Source organism: Vulpes lagopus, chromosome 8, assembly GCF_018345385.1.
Source record: "Vulpes lagopus strain Blue_001 chromosome 8, ASM1834538v1, whole genome shotgun sequence".
In the NCBI taxonomy this organism is placed as follows: domain Eukaryota; kingdom Metazoa; phylum Chordata; class Mammalia; order Carnivora; family Canidae; genus Vulpes; species Vulpes lagopus.
Genome location: NC_054831.1, coordinates 129460337 through 129484268, shown reverse-complemented (window position 1 = coordinate 129484268; position 23932 = coordinate 129460337). Strand labels below are relative to the sequence as shown.

At 57.0% G+C, this 23932-nt stretch overlaps 1 protein-coding gene across 2 annotated transcripts in view; it reads left to right on the top strand.

The window, feature by feature from the left end:
* Positions 1–566: 566 nt before the first annotated feature.
* Positions 567–23932, top strand: part of IGSF21 (immunoglobin superfamily member 21) — a 238182-nt gene continuing 214816 nt past the window's right edge. Inside the window, exon 1 of one of the 2 annotated variants that reach the window (XM_041765187.1) lies at positions 567–656. In XM_041765187.1, the coding sequence (XP_041621121.1) occupies positions 587–656 (70 nt within the window). In that variant the 5' untranslated portion in view covers positions 567–586. Of the gene's footprint in view, positions 657–1855; positions 1944–23932 lie in introns of those variants that run through there. The other variant, XM_041765188.1, reaches the window with a different exon arrangement.

Here is a 23932-nt window from a genome sequence, read left to right as displayed (position 1 = left end):
GGGAGCCCGGAGGGGAAGGAGAGGGGGTGCGGGAGCGGGGAGCTCTCCTTCTCCCTGCAATAAATCGGCTTAGCGGACGAGAGCCGAACAGCCCAGAAAGGATTAAAGAAAAGTCTGTATAATACAGCGGGGAGCGCGGCGAGGGGGGGCGGGGGCGGGGGCGGGGAGAGGGGGAGGGGCGGAGGGCGGGCGCGGGGAGGGGGCGCTCGCGCGGCCCGGAGAGGCGGGCGCCGGGCGGAGAGCGCGCTTCGGCTCCAAACTCCGGCGCTGCCGCCGAGCGGAGTCCGGGCCGCGCAGCCGGGGAGCCGGAGCCGGAGCCGGAGCCGGGGCCGGGGGCCGGGGGCGCGGCCGGAGCGCAGGGGCGCGGCGCCCCAAGCCCGAGCCCAGGGGAGCCCGGCGCCCCGGAGGCCCGGCTGCGCGGCATGGGGGCGCCCCCGCGGCGCCCGGCGCTGCCCGCCCGCGTCTCGGCCGGCGGCCGGCGGCAGGAGCGCGCCTGAGCCCATGGCGAGGGGACCCGCCGCCTCCGCCCGCGCCTCCGCCTCCGCCCGCGCCCCCGCCCCGCCACCGCCGCCCGCGCCCGGGCACCATGCGAGCCGCCCCGAGCCCCCGCGGCTGCGCCTGCCTGCTGCTCGCCGCGATCCTGCACCTGGCGCGCGGTGAGTGCGCGGCCGCCCGGCCGGAGCCCCGGGGTGGGGCGCGCGCGCGGGGGCGCAGGCCCGGGGCGCCCCGGAGAGCCTCGGGGGGCGAGCTCCGGTCCTGCGCGGGGGTCCGCGGGGTCGCCCGGCTCGGGCACGGAGCGAGGGAGGGAGCGAGGGAGCGAGGGAGGGAGGAGGAGGAGGAGGAGGAGGAGGTCTCCTCCGGAGCGAGCGCTCGCGGGTCTGTGCCAGCGCGCGCGCGTGTGTGTGTGTGTGCGCGTGTGCGTGTGTCTACGAGCCTGTGCCTTTGTTGCGTCCATGGGTGAGGGTGTCCGGGAAGGAGCCGTGTGCGCACAGGGTGCAGGAGTGTATTCAGAGACGCGAGTGTGCCGATGGGGCGTTTGAGTGGCCGTGGCCGTTCCACGGAGGAGGTGTGCGTGCGAGAAAGAGTGAGCCAGAGTGTTTGGGGGATGCGAGCCGGTGCCAGCTTCCCGGTGAGGTGTGAAGTGTGAGAGACCTTGTGTCATCGTAGGTGTGAGCATGTTCAAGGGTGGTAAGCGTGCGAGGTGTGGCGCGTCTCCCGGGTCCCAAGTGTGCGGGTCTCTTTGGGGGTGTGTGGCAGTGGATGACTGTTTCTCTGTGTGTGTGTGTGGGGGGGAAGCGTGTGTGCCTGGGAGACGGGGAGTGTGACACTCGGGCAGGAGTGTGCATGCATCTGGGATGTGTCGGGGGTTGTGTTGCTTCGTGGGCCGGGAGTGCGTGTGCGTGTGATGGAGCGTGTGGGTTTAGTGTGGAGGGAGGTATGGATGCGTCCGGGGGCAGAGGAGGTGTGAGCAGCCATGTGTGCGTCCCGAATGGACTTGGTCCCCACTGGGCTGAACCAGCCTGGAGGAGGTGGAAGCCCAGCTGGGTCCCCAGAGCAAGCGATCGGTGGCTCCGGGCTCCCGGGTCCAGGGCTCGCTGCTGCCTGGGTGCCTTGCTCCCAGCGCCGCCGCTGCCGCCGGGTGGGTCGTAAACGGTGCCGGGGCTTATCCTGGCAAGCCAGGCACCTTTCGGGCAGTGAGCCCACACCTTGGCCAGGAGCCCAGCAGGGGGGAGGCGGGGCCAGCAAAGAGCCGCCAGCTCTGAGACCAGAGGGTCCTTGTCCTCAATTCCCCGCTGAGCCTAGTACCGGACCTGGGTGCCCAGAACCGGCCCCTCTGGAGTCACAGCCTGGCTCCACCGTGAAGGAGAAGGGGGTGCAGAGTGCTCAAAAGTAGCCACTGTGGCCAGTAGGATCTCAGCCCCTAGCCCAACCGGGCGGTGAAGGTAGGGGGTCAACTCTGTCCTGGTGTTTGCCTTGCCCTACCGGCAGGTGCCTCGCCAGGCTCCGAGTGCGCCTGCCAGGAAGGGGTGCCCCTCTGAAATAACCCCGCCCCGAGGTGCTTGGAGAGCGCTGGGTCTGCGGATGGGAGGAGCTGCAGAATTTGAGCCTGAATGGTGGTCTCGCTGGTGGGGGCCGGGGTGGGGGTGGGGAGGGGTTGTGTAATGTCAGCCCGGTACTTCGTCCCCCTACCCTTGGAGCAAAAGACTTTCCAAAGTGGATCAGAATGTCCCCCAACTTTGGGGTGAGGGCTCCCTCCGTCGGATGCCTCTAGAGGGAAAGGTTGTATGGGAGAGGGTGTCTCGGTTCCAGCGCTGGGTACTGGGCTTTGTTGAAAGGCACTGGAGCCCTCACCTGGACATTGCAGGGAGAGGGGATTGGGGGTTGGGGGCAGGAGGGGAGCACCCTATACTCCCCAGAATGTGCAGAACAGACGCGGTGGGGTTGACCATGGATGGTTAAAGCGACATTGGGAAACCAGCTCGGCCTGGACCCCACCCTGCGAGCTGTCTCCAGAACCGAGAGCGCGTTCTTTGGGGCTGCAGGGCTGCGGAGAGCTGACCCGGCGTCCCGCCCCCCTTGCCCGCCCCTGCAGGCTGCGGGGAGGTGGGGGTCCGGGGGCTCAGGAGAGGGAGAGGGGGGTGATGAGCGCATCTGGGCCCGAGGAGCCAGGTGGCCTCCAGCCCCGCTGCTCAGGGTGAAGAATGAGCGCCGACCCGGACCACGGACGGGAAAGTTTCCGAGCCCAGGGCGCAGGCGAGGGACCTGGGCCACCGGGGGGCCCTCTTCTCCGCAGAGGAAGAGCCAGTGACTGAGGGTGGGGTCCCTTCATCCCCCTTCCAAGTCTGTGCCCACGAGGGGGTGGGGGGTACGAAAAGGGTCAGCAGGGGATGCAAGAGGCTGGCTTGCCGGGGGAGGGCGCCCTTCCTGGATGTGACCGAGAGCTGTGCACCTGGCAGTTAGCTTCTCCGGGCCACCTGCCAGGGGCCGCCCGGGCGGGAGGAGAGAGTGGAATCCAGGGCGGGCATTCCGGAACACGCCTGCCAGTGGGGTGGCGGGGGGTGGCGGCCGCTGCTAAGTCGGAGCATGGCTAGCGGGCCCTCGCCGGTGGTGCCACCAAGGGTTGCAGACAAAGGGGCTCAACCTGGGAGAGGGAGGTGGGTCTGTGCATCTGGAGGAAGGACTCCGCGCGGCACACAGGACTGGCTGGGCCCTAAGTTTCTGGCCCTATAACTCACCCTCCCCAGTATCTGACTCTGCAGTGGAGAAAAGCACGTTTCTCTGGCTCCCAGGCCACTCAGGAGGCGCCCCCAGGCGTTTTCAAGTCTTGGGGCCCCAGATTCCCCTGCCTGGGCACTTCTGGGAAGGAGATCCTGTGGTTGAGCCTGTGACACCGGCGACGGTGGGGGATGGAGGTAGGGGAGAGAATGGTTCTTGGCGGGGCCTCCTCTGGCCCCCGGGGAAATTCTCCCCCCAGAGTAGGGGGTGGGCTGGCCCAGCTAGGGCGAGGTGGAGGCCCCAGCCAGGGGCCCGGTGGGTTAGCTCTGTCTCCGCAGGTGGGTGCAGGTGGGTGGGTGCAGGTGGGTGGGTGCAGGTGGGTGGGTGGAGAGCTGGCTGGGCTGGGCCGAGGCTGCCGCAGCTCCGAGACTGCGGGGGCTGTGCGCGCCCGAGCTGCTGTGCAGACTTTCAAGTATTTATCCTTGCTCCCCCCCACCCCCCACCCAGGGCCTGGAGCGGGGCGGGGCTCGGGCACCGCTGGGCTCCCTCTCGGCGCCCCGCACCCGGCCGCCGAGCCCCAGCCTGCGGCTCCGCCCCTGCTCCCCGCCCCCAGCCTGGCCACACCCCCAGCCATAAACCCCACCCCTTTCCCAACCCAGCCGCAAACTCGCATTTTTCCTGAGAGGTTGAACTAGTTTTTGCTTTTTAAGTGCAGGGGATGTTTCGAGCCACAAGCGACCTCCGCCATCACTTATTCCGGTGGTTCTGGAACTCCTGGTTTTTTTTTTTAAGCAGGAGGACCCTTTCAGAGTCAGAACCCAGGATCATGCTCTCCTCCCTAAAATCCTAATGCCTTGGGCAAGATGGCAGGCACAGAAGGAGAGCTGCCTGGGTTCCTGCGGGTGATGAGACTCCACTAGGAGCGATCCTTACACACAAGTCTCCTGAAACAGTCTGAGATTGCTTCTTTCTCCTAATATCTGGCAGGGATTCTGGTTTTTCAATAGCCCCCATTGTGTGGATCAGCTGCAGTGTGTCATGCACGTGCTGGCCGCTTCCCAGGCCTCATGCAGCTGCAAGATGGGCTTAAGCTCCTCTTTTCACAGACTAGGAAACTGAGGCTCAGAGGTCTATGGTTGGTTAGTGACAGGAGTACTAGCTCCTTCCAGCTCCCACCTGGCCCAGCCCCAAGTGCTCTCTTTCCTTCCAATGTTCCTCTCTATGGGGCTCTGAGGATCCCTTGGGCAGGAGCAGGGAGCCTACTAGTGATGCCTTGCATTGGCCTGGCTAGCCTGACTTGCCAGAACATCTGTCTCAAGCACACCTGGGGCAGTGTAAGTGGCTTTCTCAGGTTTCTGGGTTATAGTGGTCATAAACTAGAAGGTGGAGGCCAAATAAAGAAGAGGCTGGTTAGTTCTGTTAACTGGATCTCCTGGGGTCCATGTAGGTGTCTAACCTGGTTTACCTCTCTACCCACATCTGCAACATCTGGGAACATGGCCTTGAACATGATGGGGGAGTCCCTGCCTTTATGGTGTTTACCGCTTAGTAGAAAATGAATTGTTTGCTTAGGGAGGAAGGGGCTGTATCTCTGACCCTACTTGAACTCTCACCGTGCGCCCGCATCCTGCCATGTGCTCCGTCGTTTTTCTCATTTAATCCTGACAACCACACTGAAAGGCAAAACTAGCCCAATTTTTGCTGGTAAGGGAACTGAGGCTTGCAGAGGGTAAGGGACTTGTCCAAGGCCCCCCAGTCAGTAAGTGGGGAGCAGAGCTGCAGATACAGGGCTGACTCCTGCCCTATGTACTCTGGTGCCTCCGCATGGGAATGGCCCTCGGGCACTTCCTCGGCTCTGGCCACGTGGACCGTTGCGGGGCCTGCAGTTCCCTGTCTGGATGTTTTACTCCTTCCCAAACCCTCACTGAGATAGAATTATCCAGTGTGTGTTTCTGCAAGGATGGGAGATGCTGTCCCTGAAAGCCCTCGTCTTCTTTAAGGAAATGAATGGGCATCCCTTGTGGACAGGGCATGTCAGAAAAGAGAGAGACTTCGAACCTCATCCCAGTGGGGTGAGAGGTTGGCCATGTTCCTGAGAAGATGAATGACAGTCCAGGTGGAAATGTGTTGACACTTGCCAAGTGATTGACATCCCCCCTACAGGAAGTTCCTGGGGAAGAGTGATTCCTTGGGGTATCAAGGGGATGCTTCACAGAGGAAGAGAACTTGAGCCAGACCTTGAAATAAAGAGAGGACATTAAAAAAAAACCTGAAGGCAAAGGAGGAAAATGTGCCAGGAGAGAAACCAGCGTGAGCAAAGAACTAGGGGTGGGCCTGTGCGTGGCGGGACCAGCTCACCTCAGGGGTCTCCCTAGAGTCCAGTTGAGAACTAGGAGAAACGAGAGTCATATTACAGGTAGCGACCATCTATCGCACACCTATTGGGTGTTATTTATGCATTAAATGCTCTCAGTAATCTGTGAGGCAGTGTCATTAGCCACGTTTTGCAGATGAAGACCAGAAACCCAAGTTCTTTCTCTTTCTTTCTTTTTCCTTTGTTTCTTTTCTTTCTTAAATAATGGATGAGGCTCAGGATCTCTTTTTAAGTGCAACAACTGGGAGTTTCAAACTCGGGTCTGAAGCAATCCAGAGACACTGCTACTCCCAGAGGAGAGGAGAGGAGAGACTATTTATTTTTTCTTCACTGGAAGGAGGAATACAATAGTCTCTACCACTTGCTAGAGGATGCAACGCCTTCTGTTTTAAATAACAAATATCAGTGGTGGCAAAACACACGACACCACTTCCTAAGGGCTGTGTGTCTTCAGGATGAAGATCCTGGGAAGGAACGGGGGATGAGGTCCCAAAACCCACCTTTATGCTTTTAGTGGGGTCCAGTAGCCCATGATAGGCAAGACTTACCGGCCAGGATTTCATGGATGGAGCAAATAAATCCAACATGCGTGGAGCTGGAGGTGCACGGGAGAGCAGCCCAAAGGAGCAGGAAAGGACATCGTGGCATCCAGGCAAGGAATCCGATCAACCAGCCATTCCTACATCTACCAGCAACGTACTAGATTTGCCTTGGAGAATCATGCACGCACCCCTCGCACCACATGCCGTCTTGGCAGGTGCCACAATCAGATAAACCGCCCCAAGATGAGCCCATCGGACACTCTCCCTGGGATCTGAATCCAGAGCAGAGGAAGACTGAGAACCACTGGAAAGCATCCCTTGCCAGTGGGCACCCCCAAGAAACTGGATTTCTCTGGTTCCCTGAGGCTAATAATGACAGGACCTACCCCCCGGGGTGTTCACAGGATGGAGCGAGTCATTACATGCAAAGCTCTTCTCCCAGTCCGTGCGCTCTGATGATCACCAGTAGTAACCGTGGTCATGCCAGGGGTGCTATGACTCAAGCCACATGGGTCCTCCTGGCGCCTGGGGCTTCAGCTTGGCCTTGTGTTCCAAGAACGTGCATTATTTTCCTACCAGTTCCTTTTTTGGGGCTTGAGCTGTCCGGAGTTGGTTTCTGCTGCTTGCAAAACGAGAAACCCCGCTGATGCCCAGCCATCCCAGGCTTGAGGAGCCTCAGAGCTGCTGGGGACGCCTGGGATGGTCCTCATGGACCGCTCATGGCCCACTAGCTGGGGGTGACTGACCCTACCACTTGCTCCCTGACTTCCCATTGAGGTGCAAGGCGCTGCCACCGCCCCTCCCCAACACCGAATGTAGATGCAGATTGTTTCTGCCAGTGAGATGCAGGGGGTGGAACCAGTCTCACCGTGACCCTCCTGTCCCCTACCCTGGGAAGCCCCCTGAAGGCAGCACCCCCCCCCCCCCGGCCCAGTCGCTCGCTAGCAAATCTTCCCCGTAGAAGACACAGTGGGTGTTCAGTAAAGCTTGGTTGGTTGGGTGCGTAAACCATCTTTGGCCTTTAGACATGGTTTAGAAGAGGCTTTTTACAGAAACGTGTTAGGAAAGGCTTACGACGGGTGAAATATGGGCTGGACTCACAGGTGAACTTTCCGCTGGCCAAGTTCTGCTCCTGGACCTACACTCTCGTCTTTCTCTCAGAGTCAAAATGGCAGAGGCGCTGGCTCCAGATCTCCTGCCTCCCTGCTGGTAGTCCTTGAGGGCTGACAAAATGCTTCCACACCCGGCATGTCATCGAGCCCTCCCATAAGACACGGAGACATCTACTCTCATGCCCGTCGAGCAGGGAAACTGAAGAATGGGGCGGTGAAGAGACGGGGTGGGAAGTGGCTAGAGTGGAATCTGGATTGTGCTGCTTCATGCAGCCCCCAGGGGTCTGGACTGGGACAGGCCAGCTCCCAGAAGCTTCCAGGCTGGTAAGCTGACCAAAACGCATGCTCTGTGAGCTGGGTGCTATTCTAGGCACTTTGCAGACGTAACATCCTTCTTCTTCCACTGCTGTCCAGGTGGGTGTTACACGCCCAGTGCATCGACAAGGATGCTGGTGTGTCCAGGTCACAGCGGGGAGACCAGAGCCCACTGTTTTCTCTGCCCCGCAGTCTTGGCTTGCTCAGAGGTTTCTGGCCTTAAACTTCACCTTGTCAACCTCCACCCCAATTTCTACGTTTTCTTGACTCAGAGGAGAGACACCTGCCCCTAGCCAGAACAGCTTTGACTCCCCATAAACCTCCCTCCGGTTTCTGCCCTCTAACTCCTCTGCTTGCCACCGACTCAGGTGTCCCCTAAGACTGTTGGCAGCAGCACTTTGGGCAACACTGTTAGAAGAACCCTCTTCTGGAGCTGGAGATGCTTGAGGGCTGGTCTCCCTGCTGAATTGAGAACTATCTAGGGTGGGCATCCCTGCACCCCCAGGCCTGGCACAAAGCTGGCTCTGGGCAGATCCTCAAGACGTTTGTTGGATGAATGGATGATTCCCGCCCCCCCCACCCCCAAACCTGTGGTTCAGTCCAGACACTAGACCTGGGCCTGTTTCTTGGCCCTGACCAGTCACCTCTGGAAGTACTTTTTGGTGTGAGAAGGTGGTCGTGGTCCAGCACTGCTCACCATCACTCACATTGGCATCACGACTGGCATCTGGGGGATGAGCCAACAGGGGAATGTGGTGGGAAGACCAAAGGGCTTCCTGTTTCCTCTGGGTTCTCCTTGTATAAGGGGCTATCCTGGCTGGTGATGGGTGGGAGTTTGGGGAAGAAAGGATGGAAGGAACCCAGGAAAGAAGGGAAGAAGGAAGGAAGGAAGGAAGGAAGGAAGGAAGGAAGGAAGGAAGGAAGGAAGGAAGGAAGGAAGGAAGGAAAGAAGGAAGGAAACATGCTTTGAGCAGCTACTATGTGTCCAGGCCTGTGCCAACCTTGTTCATGTGCGATGTCCTATTAAATCATCCCAGAAACTTTGGGAGGTAATATTCTCCCCATTTTATGGATGAGGAACGAGGCTTGGAGAGACTGTGATTTGCCTAAGGTCCCACCACTAGTGATGGGCAGGGCTGGACTCACACCCAGGCATTAATTTGCACCCCTCTTTCCAACTCCGAGGTGGTGGCCTGAATCCGACCATGGCAGGAGTATTTACACCAGGGAAATTGGCAAACACTCCAGATCAGAGCTCCGCCCAGCCCAGAGCTGGTTGTTAACATTTGCCAGCACGACACTGGGCAGCCTTGTCCTTCCTCAATCACTGTCTCTCTGGCTAGCCAGCTGGTGCTAATGGACCCGGGTTTCCATCCGAACTGGGTTCAAGTCCCAGCATGGCCACTTCCTAGCTGAGTATGCTTGAGCCAGTGGCCCCCTTTCTGAGTCATGGTTTCCTTGTCCTTTGAACGTGGAGGGGGTCCTGAAACAAATGAGATTCTATAGGAGAGCACTTGGCAGGTAACCAGCCGGCAGTCTTGGCCCCTCCCTTCCTCCTGACCCTCAGGGTGGAGTCACTTGGCCAGGGAGTGTCTCTGATAGGCCACGTGGGCTCGCCCTTTCTTCTCCCTCCCCAGGGGCTGATCCAGTCACTTCCATGAATTGAGCAGCTGCCCTGGCCTCGTGCTGGGCTGCCAGAGACCTCCCTCAAGGAGTTTCAGGTTGTTGGCAACCCCACAGCACGGACTCATTTGAGAACAATCAACGATCATGTATGATAAATGGCCAATACAGGGATACCATGGATAAATCTTGGGGGACTAAAGGAGTTCTGAGGGATTGAAAGCATCTTAACGGGCAAGGAGGACGTCCTGGGCAAGGGAACAGCTTACAGAAAGGCCTGGAGGATGGAGTCCGAGTGCTGTCCTGGAGTGTGAGAGGTTGGGAGGCAGTGAGGCTGCTGACCTCACTTGAGCATACGTGCCCGTCAAGAGGCTGGGGATGAGGCTGGAGTTGTTGGCGCGGGCCTGTGTGCCCGAGCCCGGGGACTGCGGCGAGCAGTTAAAGAGAAGAGGGGGACATCCCTAGAGCAGTGTTCAAGGAAGATGAATTGTTTTTCCTGGGCCACCTGAAGCTGGAAACGGTTTGGAACCTCTGTTAGGTTATAAATGGTTGCTTTGGGGGGTACCCAAAGAGACAATGGCCTAAAGGAAGAAATGCTGTCATGAGGGAGGGGAGCTTTCATCTCACCTGGAGTGTCCAGATCTGCCAAGAGGAAAACCAGGCCCCACCAAGATCACGTGGCTCAGAATGGGGCTGCTCCAGCCAGAATGTGTACCTTGGGCCTGAACCCTGAGTGATGGGAGTAGCTTTTCCTGGGGAGAAGCTTCTAGATCTCCAGGCACATGGCCTCTGGGGGTCTGACCAGGGTTCAGATCCCCTCTCCACCTCTCATCCAGCATGTGAACTCAGGTAGCTCTTCATTGCTCTCAGCCTTGGTTCCTCCAGCTGGACACACAGCTTGTCATGGTGGCCTGGTGGGGTGAGGGCAGCGGGGCAGCGTAGATCACATAGTAGGTACACATAGTAGGTGTGTGAGAGGTGGCTGCTGCTCTTATAATGTCTGCCTCACAGCCAAGTCCCTGAGTGTGAAGGGGAAGAAGGGTTTCCAAGCCCTGGTGTCCGGCCCAGTGGATGCCTCGTAGGTGTGCCCACAGGGAGCCCTGCACGAGTCCCCAGGCTTGGCACTACGGAGCATCAGAGCCAAAAGGGAGCTGAGAAATGGACTATCGCCTTCCTCCCATTTTAAGCTGGAAAAACAGGCCAGAGAGAAATGACTGTCTGTCATTATACACACTGTGTGTGACATGAGCACAGGCTTCTCCCTCCTAGTTCTGGGGACCATCCCAGACCTCGGTCAGGGGGACCCACCACCCTCATCGCCTTCCATCAGGGAGGCATCAGGGTCTCCCAGACTTGGGTGGGGACCTTGGCGGCACTCCAGTGGGAGCGACATTCCCCGCCCCCCCCAGCCCCATAAATCACAAGAGCAGCTTGGGAGTCGCTGGGGAGAGAAGCAGCTGAGCCATTGGGTTTTTTTGTTCCTTTGCCAAGCTGGTCCGTTTGCCCTTTTGTTTCTCTTTCTGCAGAAGCACTCGTGCCCCTCCGATGGGGTTGTTTGTCACTCGTCATTGGCGCCTCCATTATGTCCCCAGCACCATCTCTTCCTCCCCTCTCCCTAACACTGCCCCAGAGGAAGGCGTCCATCACGGGCCACCCTGGCGTGGTGCTGAGCTGGCGGGGAGGGGCCGCGCGGAGGCTCGGGGGCATTGGCAGGGTGAAGACCGGCTGGCACGCCTAAAGGGTGGATGGCATCCTCATCTAGAGCCGGTGCTCACTGCCCGGGCGCTCAGGCTGCCATCAAGAGGGCATTCGGGCCGTACAATAACCCAAGGCCAGGTGCCTGGTTCTGCAGACGCAGGTGATAAGCTGTGCATTGTTGCCCAGCGCCTGATGTCGCATGCAGGGGCCAGGGAGTGGGGTGGGGGGCGGGGAGCCACAAAAGCAGCCACATCACAAAGACTTCTTTGTTTGCTGGGGCAGTAGAGTGAGCTGGGGCCCAGCTCAGAGGAGAGGAGGCTGGGGAAGGCGCGTTCCTGAAACCAGTTGCCTGCCTGAAGAGGCTGGTGGGAGAAGGCAATTCCCCAGTGGGGAAGGGCTGCCATTGCCTAATGGGGAGGAGTTAGTGGTTCCCAGGACGGTCTGGGTGGGTCGCAGAGAGAGCAAATTCTTGTTGCAGGGAGCAGCACAGTTCATTCATTCACTCATTCATTCATTCATTCACTGACTCCATCTCAGGTGCAGCCAGGGTTCATTGAATGCTTCCTGGCAATGAACCACTGTGCTGTCCTAGAAATCCAGAGCCGAATGGAAATCCTTGCCCTCCTGGGGCTTACAGTCTAGGGCTGTGCTATTCATTTTGCCCCGGGGCCATGGCCTATGACTGCCATTGACGTCACAGCTACCCAGAGTGTCTCAGCTTTTCTTTCGCTGAACGAAACAAAATTCAGTTCTGCTGTCACAGCAGCCACATTGCAAGTGCCCAAGAGCCACACGGGCCTCCTGTATTAGCACAGACGGAAAGAGGACATTTTCATGGTTATAGCAAGTTCTACGGGACACCGTGGGTCCGGGGCAACATTCCTCCTCAGGCCCTAAGTAGCAAGGACTCGGGGAGGGAGGGTCTTTCCGGGCTTTTTCCTCATCCTGCCCTTCCAGTGGTGGCAAGGAGAAAGCCTCAGGTGGATGACATCATGTCTTTAATGCCCTCTCGTGTGCTAACCTGCCTTTCCAACAAAAACGGGCGGGGGGCAACACACCTCCGGGGAGCCCAAGGGAGCGAGAGTTGTAGTAAAGCAGCGTTTTGTTTTCGTTGTAATTCTTTTAGTCACTCTCTGTTTCAGGCAAGGGAGGCTGGCTTGCCATTTGGGGCAGTGATTTAAACTCTCTCTCTCTCTCTTTTTAAAATGGCTTATTTAAGTAAAAAATGAGCCGAGTTAAAGAAAAATGTTAAATACGCTGCGGAGCAGGTGGCTCACGGATATGGCCAATCTGTGAAGGTGGCGGGTGTGAATGCCTACAGTGCAGAGCGACACTGAGAGTGGGGCAGAGAGTGGGGTGCAGGTTTCAGCGCCCCTGTGTGCACGCTCTATGGCTTTGGGACGAGGTACTCCCCTTTCTAGCAGTGGGGTGCAGGCAGGAACCACCACGCTCAACTGGGGCCTCCCGGAGGGGTCTGGCCCAGGAGCTGGTTTGCCCCGGGGGTTAGGGCAGGCAGCCGGGGATGGCGCCACCCTGGGCGGGGAGCGGAGGGCGGCGGCTACCACCCATGGCCTGGAGAGGGCCATGCAGAGAGAGCCTCTGGGACCTGAGGGGGAGCTGGAGGGAGAAACGCCCCAACTTCACCCTCCGCTTGGCTTTGCATGGTTTTCCTTGGTGCCACCAATTGACCAAACCCAGCTGGAAGCCCATCCGGGGCAGCAGGGGTCTCCCAGGTACCCAGTGGGTGGAAAGCAGAGGAGAGTGAGGTGGTGTGTAAATAGCACCATCTTCCTAAGCCTCAGTTTCCCCATCTGTAAAACGGGGATCGTGCTATCTGCTGGACAAGAGTCGCCGTAAGGAGGGAAGGGACCGCGTGTGGCGCTAGTAACAGGTTGCTTTCTATATTAACGGCAACAGCAGTCACCCAGTGCGTACCCCTGTGCCCGATCCTGTGCCGAGGCTGGATTTTCCTGAGCTGCCTATGAGCGTGGGTCCCTAGGAAGGTGGAACCGGTGTTCAGGAGCACGTGACCTTAAAGCAGCGGGTACCTTTGGGATCACGTGGCGGTTTGCAAAGAGGACCCGCCTGCGCTCTCCACTCGCCGCTCCTGTTGACCTTCGCAGTGTGTCATCCATGCTCTGGACTGCTCAGTGTCCCTCCACCGCCCCGTCCCCTGGTCCATCTCGCTGATGGATTACCCCACCCCAGGGCACCCGAATTCGTCATCCTCCAGTCTATTTTCCACCCGATTTCCCACGGAGAGGTTCTTTTTCCTTAGATCCATTTAGGTCATCTTTCCTGCCATGCCCACTGGCTCCCACCACTTGCAGCCTGGTCCACATCAGTCATGAACGGGCTCCAGGCTCGCCTGCTTCCAAGTGGAAAGGCAGGTGCTCTCCACCTGCTGGCCTCTTGCCCTGGAGGCCGCTTCCATCCTCGCAGGTGGAGGAGGAAGGGGAGGAGGACCAGAGGGTAAAGTGAGCCCCTTGGACCCCCAGCTCTTTATCTTTCAGCCAAGAGCTGAAAGTGCCACTGCCACTTTGAGCGGCATCTTCTCAGCGGGGAGGGGTAGCCGGAGTTCAGAGAGTAGCCGCCTTCCAGGATGACAACTATGTCTTGGGAAAACTCCCTCCAGCAGCTCCCCCGCCCCACTCCGGCTTCTTGGTTGGCAGAGGTGACTTTCCTTATGGCCCTCCAGGTTCCTCTGTCTGGCCCTTTTCTTCCCATCTTCCTTGACTGTTCAAAATGACTTTGATGGGGACTAATGCTGTCCGTTGAAATTCATGAGACGCTTACACGTTCAGTGCTTTGCTGAAATTGCTGTGACAAATACCAGTGGCAATTTCTTCCCTGGCTCGTTCTCTAATGTGCTCCGGGCAAGACAGAGTGCCCCTGCCCCTCGCCAACACGCCATCTGGCGACATTGCCATCTTTTGCCAGCCCCGCCGCAGGCCCTGCCCCAGTGCAGGTCGGTTTCAGCCCCGCCCTCTGGCTCAGTGGCAGCCGCACCCTTCCGAGGGGGGGTGGGAGGGGGACTCGCTGCTCCCTGGGGATAAACACTCATTAGGGAGAACTTCACCATCAGCCCCCTTGGCTCTCAGTTTCCAATTTGGCCTCAGTGACATTCTTCTGTCCCCCCCACCCCCGCCTCCCCTGCTTCCTGTCTACCTGGTTGTCCAAATTGGCTTTGACGAGGACTCATTTTTCCAGCTGAATAGGGGCCGTGTCCCACAGGCCAGGTCTTCCTCTGTGCTGGCTTTGGGGCCTCCGTCTTAGCGCCAGGGTGCCACCTCTGGCTTCTTGGGTGGGATCCCGGGTCTCCGAAGGAGCTCTTGTCACCCCTGGATCTTATCTCCCTCCCTGGATGCTGATGCCTTCTGGTTGGCCAGCTCCAAACCACTCCCTGCTGTGATGGCCAAATTTCAGCTTCCCCTTCACGACATTTGTCCCACCTGGCGACATCCCATCCCTGCTACTATTTACATCATCACTTTCTTAAAATCAAATTTGAATCAATTTCTTCTTTTTTTTTTCTGACCTGTTTTATGTAAAGACGTAATGTATAGGTTTGTTATACAAAGTGTATTCCCCCCCCCCTTAATTTGTGGTAAAATAACACGTAACTATTTGGATTTTGAAAAAAGCTTACTCATACTGCCCAGCAGCAGCATCACGAGCCGCAGTGGAAAACATCAGTTTGGTAGAAGGGGCACCAGCCTCAGCCTTACGAGCCCCAGGATCTGATTTCAATTCCTCCAATAACTTGCTGCGTGACTGGCTCACCCCCCCCCTTCTGAGTCTTAGCTCCATAACACAAAGGGGTGAGTCTGGACGATTCCAGTTCTGAGATCCCGTGATGGGTAATAGGACTGGGAAAGAGAATCTCATCTACATCCAAGTTGTCTCCTTTAAGACGTGTTTGAAATACCCTCGAATTTCCGCCTTTGGGAATTTTGGAAGCATCCTGCCTCCAGTGGAGCTTGCTAAGAAACGGCAAAGTCCACGAGGGACGGACCCCTCCAATGGTCGCTCACTTCCTTGGTGCACACACACGGCCTCAAATCAGTTCCATCCAGCGGTCATCGCTCTGGGTTGGGCCCCGTGCAAGGGCTGGCACTGCAGGGATGAGTAAGACTCAGGGCCCGTCTTCAAGGAGTTCACAGTCCCCTGGGGCAGACAGGCAGGCAGACAAATACACTGTGCTGTGGTATTGGAAATGCTAAAATTGAAATCGCTTACCAAGTCCTTGCAGGAAGGCAGATGAGGGAATTAACTAATCTGCCTAAGGTTCAGGGGGAAGTGATATATCCCTAGAAGGGGTGACACATGACTGGGTCTTGAAGGATGCATAGGATTTTGCCAGGCTAAGGAGATGGAGAGATTTTAGGAGGAAGTAACAGTAGGGACAAAGACTCATAGGCTGGAGGGGGCCTGGATCTTCTGGGAGAGGCTGGGAGACAGTGATGAAAGGTGTGTGTTGCTGGAAAGGAGCAAGGCTGGAGGTGACACAGGGGACAGATCAAGTGCATTTGCTGGAGGCCGGTTAGCCTCACAACGAGGGAGCTTTTGGAGGCCTGGACCCACTCACAGGGGCCAGGAGAAGCCTGCTGGCCCCACTCTGGGAAGCAAGAGGCTGTCCTTTCCCACTGAAAAGACCTCGTGGGGCCATTGGCCACATACAGACGGGGGAAATGCCGTGGGCTGTGTGTGGCGGGACAGGACTTCAGGGCTGGAAGCAGACAGGCATTTTTATCCCAGTTGGTCTCTTTGAAAGATGCCCCCTCCTGTTAACCCTGGGCTCAGACCCTGGGACAGCAACTTGGTTACAAAGCAGCCTCTCTCAGCTGCGTGGATCCAGGGAAGGACTCCTGGGCTTGAAGTCAACAGCGCTGTGTGGCCGGGTAGTCCAAGCTCTCTGCCTGCACCTTCTGGACGTCGCCTGCAAAGTGGTGATAGTAGGAAACATGGACCGAACACTCACTGTGTGTGCACAGGCCCCGTGGAAGCTCCTGTTTGTGTTAATGACTCATTGCACCGTCTTCCTAACCCCCTCCTGGGAGGTTTGTGTGGCTTCAATCCCCAATTTTTACAGTAGGAGAAACTGAAACGCAGGGAGGTTAACCCACTTGCTCGGGGTCGCACAGCTACTAAGTGGCCGCGCTGTTCTGAATCCAGAATGTCTCACGTTTTAACGGCCTTCTGTGGCCTCTGCCTTCTTGCCTCTCTGCCAGAGATCCTTTCGCTTTGTGACCCAGACCTTCCACGCTGATCCTCCGCGGCTCTCAGGGGCTCCGGGACTCCAGCTGGAGCTAGGCCTGGGCCTCACGGCTGCACCATGGTGGAGGGCCACGGGCCTTGCCCCTCCCGACGCTGGCAGGCATGGGGTGGCAGCCCGGTTCTGCTCTTGTTGTTTGTGGCCTCGTTATTATTATTATTTCTTTCCAGCATGCTGCTAAAAGCTTCCCGCGGAGAGCATGCATCCCAGCTCTTTAAAATTTTACAGGCTTTACTTAAACAACGTTATTTCCCTCAGAAAGGAGACAGAAGAGGCATATGTGATGGTTATATTTAGTGCAGTGTGTGGGTCTGAGCACATGAGCATTCGGTGGGCCTGGAGGTGACTCTGGAGAGGTGTGTGTGGCAGTGGGAGTGTCTGCAGCTGGTCTGCCCTCCCTCCTGCTCCCAGAAAGCACAGCCCCAGAGAGAGCCTATCGTGTAGTGTTCAGGGAAGAGGAGGACGGATGCCAGCTGCGGGGAACCGCTGGGGAGACATGAAGCTGGTCAGAGAGCCCCATCCTCCTGCCATCCTCCTCGGCACCCAAGACACTGTGGTCCTAGCTGCCCCGGGGCCTTTGCACATGCTTTCTGCTCTGCCGGAAGCCACCTCCTTCTTTGGACGAAGGTCTGTTCATTATTCAGGTCTTACCTTGGACATGATTTGATTCATTCATTCTACAACTATTTTCTGTGCACCTACCGTGTTCACAGCACTCTGGGGCACGGGGGCCCCCTTGTGACCCATCTTCATGCCTCCTGCTTCTGGCACAGGTCCTGGGGTGGAGCAGGCATCAGCATGTGTCCGTGGAACTAATAAGAGCCCTGCACCGATGCAGTGGGATCTGGAGAGAGGGTATGGTTGCCTTCCGGGAGCTTCTTGTTGAAATTCCTACTGGAGACACCGTGAAACGCGAGTGAGCCCTTCAGGCCTGGCGGAGCTGTACTCATTCAGGGCAGGAAGGGAGAAGTCACTCCTTCCTCCTTCCTCCTTTGGAGCGTCCATCCATCCGACAGCCCGACAGCCCGAGCCCTTGGGGGAGGGGGAGAGCTCAAGCCCGCTCTCCTGGCACTTACCTTCTGCAGCTCATGCCTAGCACGAGCCTGAGTAGGAATTTCCACGGAAGGGCAGGGAGTGATAACCGCCGGGAGGAAGCGTGAGGCCTGGGGACGGTGGTGGCCATGTGCAGAGGTGCGGGGTCCGGGCGGCCCTGATGACCCTGTGCAGGCCCTGGGGCGGCGAAGCCCTCAGAAGAAGCCTAATCGTGGGCTGCGGTCAATGTGTGGCAGGGATGCGTGGGGGCCCGGGGTCTGTGTGAGGCCCACACTCAGAACTGGGCCTCGGAGGGTGGGAGGTGCTAGGTGGGATTTGGCAGTCAGTTTTCAAACCGTGTTGCTTGGAACCCCAGTATCCCACAGCGGCACCCCCGGCACTGCTCTGGGAGGCCAGGATGTGGGTCGCAGAGAGAGTCGAGCCGAGGGGACCCTTGTCTGCAGAGGAAGCCCGGAGCCCTGCTGTGCCAGGTTTACAGCCTGCGCCTCTACTTCTGCTTAAGGCTTCCTTTGAATGGAAGCTTTGGAAAATGAGTGTTTTGGATGACGGAGAGGGACCGTCGGGGCTGGAGGAGGTTCTGGAGCTTTCCTGTTTAGGTTCAACCCTCCTTTCATTCTACATGTGGGGAAACAGAGGCCAAATGCACGTGTGAGTGGCCCCGGGTCACTAGCAGGAGGGGCCACACCTGGAAGGCCTGTCCAAGCTGGAGGGGAGGCCCGTCCCCCCTCCCAGCCCCAGATCACCCCTGTAAACCTTTCTCCTTTGCCGGCCTGGTCGGTCTGCCCCACCCTCGTGGGGGCCTGGAGTTCGATGAAATATTTTATGATCCCACGCTTCGTTATGTTTTATTAAAAGTGCCCGTGCTGGCTTCCGCTGGCACATCTGCCAGGCCCAGTCCTGGGGCTTCCTCTCCCTCCCCACCCCCACCCCTCGCTGCCGCCGGAGGAGGAGGCAGACAGCTGCCACCCCATCCCCCCCGCCCCTTCCCTCCCAGAGCACGGCGGGGCTGTCAGGTGTCCATGAGATAAAGGGGAATCCCGCAGGTGAGGACAGATTGGGGGGCTTAGAACCGTAATCCTGTGTGTTCACACATCCCTAACCCCATCTGGCCCTGCTGCTACCCCTGGAGGGGACTGGTGCAGAGCGGGGGGGAGGCAAGTCCAAAGTCATGCAGCACATTAGATGCACCTGGGCCTGCGTTCTTGCCCCTCCCCTGCGCAAATCCCAGATCAGACTGACATCCCTCGGCAGGCCGGTCATGTCATATCCACCGGCGACCACAGGAGATGGCTTGCTCTCAGCAGCTGCCACTTTCGTTCTGGGTGCTGGGAGGAAAGCCTTGGTGTCCGGGTATTTCCGGCGGAGAAGCGGCATCCCCGTCCCTCCTGGTGTGAGGTGCTGTGCCATATCGGGGGGGCCGGGGCGGGGGGACAGGTGGAGTGGTTAGAGCGTGGACCACCTGGATCCGAACAGCAGCCGAGTCACCTGCTGGATGTGTCATTTGGGGCAAGACACGTGACTGCTCTGAGCCTCAGTTTCTTATCCGTAAAATGGGAGTGATGACACCTATGTTGTTGGGGGAGATCTGATGCCTAATAGATGTTTTATAGATGGGGGCAGTGGTTTTTAGTGGGATCCCCCACTATAGGCGAGGAGGCATTTATTCGTCTATTAAGGACTTACTGATCTCCTGCTGTATGCCTGAGGACATGGCACAGAACAAGAGAGTCAGAGCCTTGGGCTCATGGGGCTGCCATCGTGGTAAGTGAGGCAGAAATGAACAGACACATAACCTACCTCCAGAGGGTGCCATGCTGTGAGGACAAGGCCACAGGGTGGTGGGATGGTGCAGGGCTTGGGGGCAGAGTGGCTTCTCCAGATTGGGTGATCAAGGACGGCTTCTTGGAGGAGGTGCCTTTGGAGCTGAAAAGGGAGGAGAAGAGAAGCAGGACAAGTTGTGTCTTTCTGGCCAGGTCCTGTGTTTGTCTTTGACTCCTCCTGACGCGGCTGTCTCTGTACCTTGCTCTCCAGTGCCAGGAATAGGCCACCCCTGTGCCATGACACCAGTGCTGCAAACTCAGCTGGCCCGTGACCGCAGCCCCTTCTCCCCAGGGGAGAGGCCCAAGCAGCAGGAGGCATTAGGCACCTTCCTGACCTGTTCCCATTGAATTCTCGCCCACGTAGGAGGTGGATCCGTGGCTCCTTCCATTTTGCAGGTGAGGAACCTGAGAGCACATAAAAATGTCACAGCTGTTTGGAGGGGGCGCCATCTGGGCCCATCCCCCTGAGTTAGCCTCCACCTTGCACTCGCCGGCTGTACCCATTGGTGAGCCCAGCGGGGGATGCTCTCTTGTTCCTCTGGGCTGGGGCGGGAGCCCCTCTGGGCTGAGGCTGGAGCCCAGGTCAGTGGGGTCGAGTGGGCTGGGAGGGCAGGGAGCCCAGAGTATTGATGGCCCTCGGAGCTGGCAGGTGTCAGGAGGCAAAAAGGTATTAATTAGCAGTTATTCCCTGGCAGTGAGGAGATGGATAGAGATTAAGGTGGCGGCCTGTGCATCCTTTTTGTAGCAGCTGAGAAGCAACAGTAAATCAGTGCTATGAATCGATACTGTAAGAGGGAGATATGTTTTAATCTTATTAGCAAGGCGGGTGAATCCTTCACTTGTGAGGCCGGATGGGAAGTACGGTGGGAAGTGACAGGGGCTTGGACCTTCTGGGGGCGGTGGGCATCAGGATGGAGAACCGTGATCCCTGTTGGGAAAAAGCAGGGGGCAGGAGGTGGGAAAGCTGTCCTGAGTCAGCAGAGGGGGACGCCTGCCTTCTTCCTGAAGGTCTGTGTCGCAGCCTTGCACCCCTCCTGCCCCTCCCCGTGAACAGGGGTTTGGGGGCTCCGTGTTGGACATTGGTTCAACCACTGGGCGTGGATGGGACTCTGACTGTGGCCACGCTGGGATTTGACCCCATCTCTGGGTGGCCAAAGCCTGTGCCCTTTCCACTGAAACACCAGACCACCCCCAGCAAAAGCAGGGGGAAGACCCTTGAAGTCCAGCTTCGACGTGTGACAGGGTCTTAGATTCGGCACCTTCGTTCTCCTCCTCTTGTGGGGTCAGTTGTGCTCTGCACACTGGGACCGGAGGTGCCTGTGCCAGGGAGCCTGGGATGCAGAGGAGAAGGTGGAAAAAAAAACCCAAAGCAGTCAGATTAACTCCTAGCACCTGCCTTTCTGTTCCACCCCCGACAAGCAACAACTACTGTCTCTGGGCCTCATTTTCTCCACGAGATCTCTGAGGCCCCTGCCAGCTAGAACATTCTCAGACTGTATATTTCTCTCCTCAAATGATCAGTTGCCTGCTATGTGATTTACTCTCCTCCAGCGTCCCTGTGATGCAAGCATTGTTAGCCCCATTTTCCAGTTAGGTAAACAGAGGGGCTCCTAGAGGGTGAGTTGCTTGCCCAAGGTTACGCAGCTGGTGAGCGTCGGGGTCTGGATTCTAACTCAGGCCGATCTGTTTTCAAAAGCTTCATTTCACAGCAGCACCATCTTCTTGTCTGATGGCCAGACTGTCTTTCTGCAGTAAAGAGCAGCAACCCTGCTGTGGGCATGCAGTGGGGCTTCCAGCTCCCCCACCTGCCCCTGGGGCCTATCTGTGTGTGGCTGCCCCTTGTCCGCCAGCCTGTTCTGATGGCCGAGCCAGCCCCTGATGTGGCTCTGACTGCCTGGATGGGGGACCCAGAGCGCCCCTCGCCTCTGGCAGCTTCAGTCTGGCCAATGAAGATGTCTTGGAGGTCTGCCTGGGTTGCCAGGGCCTGGGCCAGGCCTTTGAAGGAGCCGGCTGCTTCCTGCGGCCGTAATCTCGTGTGTCCATGTCCTTGCTTCCTCTTGTCCTGGGAGGAGGCAAAGGGGCTCCTCTTATGGATTGAGAAAAGCCCCTCCAGAGAGACAGCAAGTGCCAGAGGAAGGGGGCTCAGCCTGGGGACTTGTCATCCCTGCTTGGGGAAGGGAGACACCAGAGACAAATTTGGGTTTTTTTTTTCCTCCATGTGTCTTGGTAACAGAAACCATCCTGGTGGTTCCAGGATAAACACCCAGACAAAGACATCAACTCCTCCTGTCCCAGACCGTGGTTCCCTGTCTGTATCCCCAGCTAGGAGCATACTGTCATATAAAACACATGGATGTGGGAGTTGGGTTCAAATCCTGGCCTGCCACCTACCAGCTGTGTGACTCTGGGCAAGTTTCTTCACCTCTCTGAACCTTAATTTTTTTTTCATCCATAAATGGAGGTGACAGTTACCTATCACATGTGGTTATAAGAATCAAATGACGTGATTTTATCCCTTCATTCACTTACAGAAAGTTGCTTTGCAGAATGCTCTTGTACTTGGGTAGCACTTGCTGATGTAACACACAAGCCCCCCACATTTCACTGGTGCAAACTCAGTAGAAGTTGAGTTTTAGCTTACACTGCAGGTGCCTTTCTAGGCAGGTGCCCCTCCTCTGTGTGGAGACTCAAGGACTCAGGCTCCTTTCATCTTGTAGCTCTTCCTCTCCTTTGAGGCTTTATAGCTCTCCTTTCCAGCCAGTGGGAGAGGAAAGAAAAGTAGAGAAGCATCTGAGAAATGTTGTCTATGGAGAGGTGCCATTTGCATCCTGGAGTCAGCTACATGGTGTGTGTGTGTGTGTGTGTGTGTGTGTGTGTGTGTGTGTGTCTGTGTGTTGGGTAGCCAGTTGCTGTCTCTGCTTCAGTAAATGTCCCATTTACTCACCTGCCTCACTCACTCCATGAAATCACCAAGGACAGGGTTTCTCTTTGTCTTATTTACCCTGTCTTATTAATTTCTGTGACACAGAATTCTGTGAGCACAGAACATGTTTTTATTACGCATTTGGATTGGTGGATGGATGAAAGATGGATGGGTGGGTGGATGGATGGGTGGGTTGGTGGATGGATGGGTGGATGGATGGATGGATGAATGGATGAATGGGTGGATGGATGGATGGATGGATGGATGGATAGGTGGATGGATGGATGGATGGATGGATGGATGGATGGATGGATGGATAGGTGGATGGATGGGTGGATGGATGGATGGATGGATGGATGGATAGGTGGATGGATGGGTGGATGGATGGATGGATGGATGGATGGATAGGTGGATGGATGGGTGGATGGATGGATGGATGAGTGGATGAATGGGTGGATGGATGGATGGATGGATAGGTGGATGGATGGGTGGATGGATGAATGGATGGATGGATGGATGGATGGATGGATAGGTGGATGGATGGGTGGATAGATGAAAGATGAGTGGATAGACGAGTGGTGGATACATGGTTGGATGAAATAATAATTAGTGAATCAAACCATACTGACCTGAGACTAGGGAACCCAAATATTTATGGTTAGTTCTGTGGGCGTTCCTGCCTTGTCAACTGTTAGATTCCCATCTCTTAGCATGGTAGGTGGCAAGTGGTTTTCAGTTGAATGGAATTCTTAGAAATCCTCTGAAAATGTCAGTATTTGAAACTGGGCAGAGCTTAGAAGCCCCAGTGGGCAGGTAGAGAGATGGCCCAGAAGACCTGGGTGTGTGCAAACTCCCCAAACTGAGGAATGACTGCAGAATTTTCCGCCACCAATAGATTCTGGTCCCCTGCTCTTGGGGCCTCAGAAAAGGAGATTTTGCACGTTTCTCCAGAGCGTCATTAAAAAGTGCCCTGCCCTGTCCTGAGTGCCACTGAGGCGGCCGGTGTTTCTCCGCTCTCTTCCCTGGCAGAGGCAGGGCCTGTGATGCAGACAGAGAGGCTCTGAGCAGGCAGAGAAAGGGCGGCGGGGAGTCCACTGAGACAGGGTTAAGTGCATTCCTCTCTTCTTGCCAGGCCAGTGAGAATTTGGCTTTAAATTTTTAACCTAAATAGAGTTATATTCATTCTCTCTCTCTCTCACTAGATGCAAAGCGCTTTTTTGGAGCAATTAAGGAAAAGCATAAATCAGTCCATTTTTAAAAGCTCAGGCTGACTTTGTGGCTGGCTAAAATTAGTGTCTCCATAAAGGAGGAGGAGGAGGGGGAGGAGAAAGCTGGATTTGGCTTCAAGACATTCATTCACTGAGGCTGGGGGTGAAGCCAGGCCTCTGTCCTGTGTGGGCCAGAGCTCAGGGAGCCACGGCTTCCAGCCCTATCTGGCTTCTGCCGACCAGCACATCCTTTCTGCTCCAACGCCCATCTCAGGCCTTTCCTGATTCCCTGATACGGTGGAAGGAGAGTGAGTTCCCAGAGCCACTGGGCTCAAACTCCAGCTTCACCGCACACTTGCTGTGTGGCCCTTGGCAAGCCATCTCACGTCTCTGAGCCCCTGATTTCTGTGTCAGACAAATGCCACCTTCCCACCTTCAGACCTTCTCTCTTCTACCTGATTTTGGATCCATACAGCTCAGAATACGAAGTAACGGCCCCCCTCTTGCAATCCCCCACCTCACTCTGTAATCACACACGGTCAGCGTATTGGCTCTTTGGCCACAGCCCACTCCTCCACTGGCCTGGAAGCCCCCGGGGCATCTCATCAGCTTGCTCGTTGCTGGCACATTGTAGGTACGCAGCCTGTATTTCATTCCTCATGGAAGGAATTCATAATGACCCCATGGACCTGTCACCTTACCTTGGGGCTTCACTTCCTAACTGTAAAATGAGAGTAAGAAATGTATTCTTTGCAGGGGGGTATTAAGTGCGA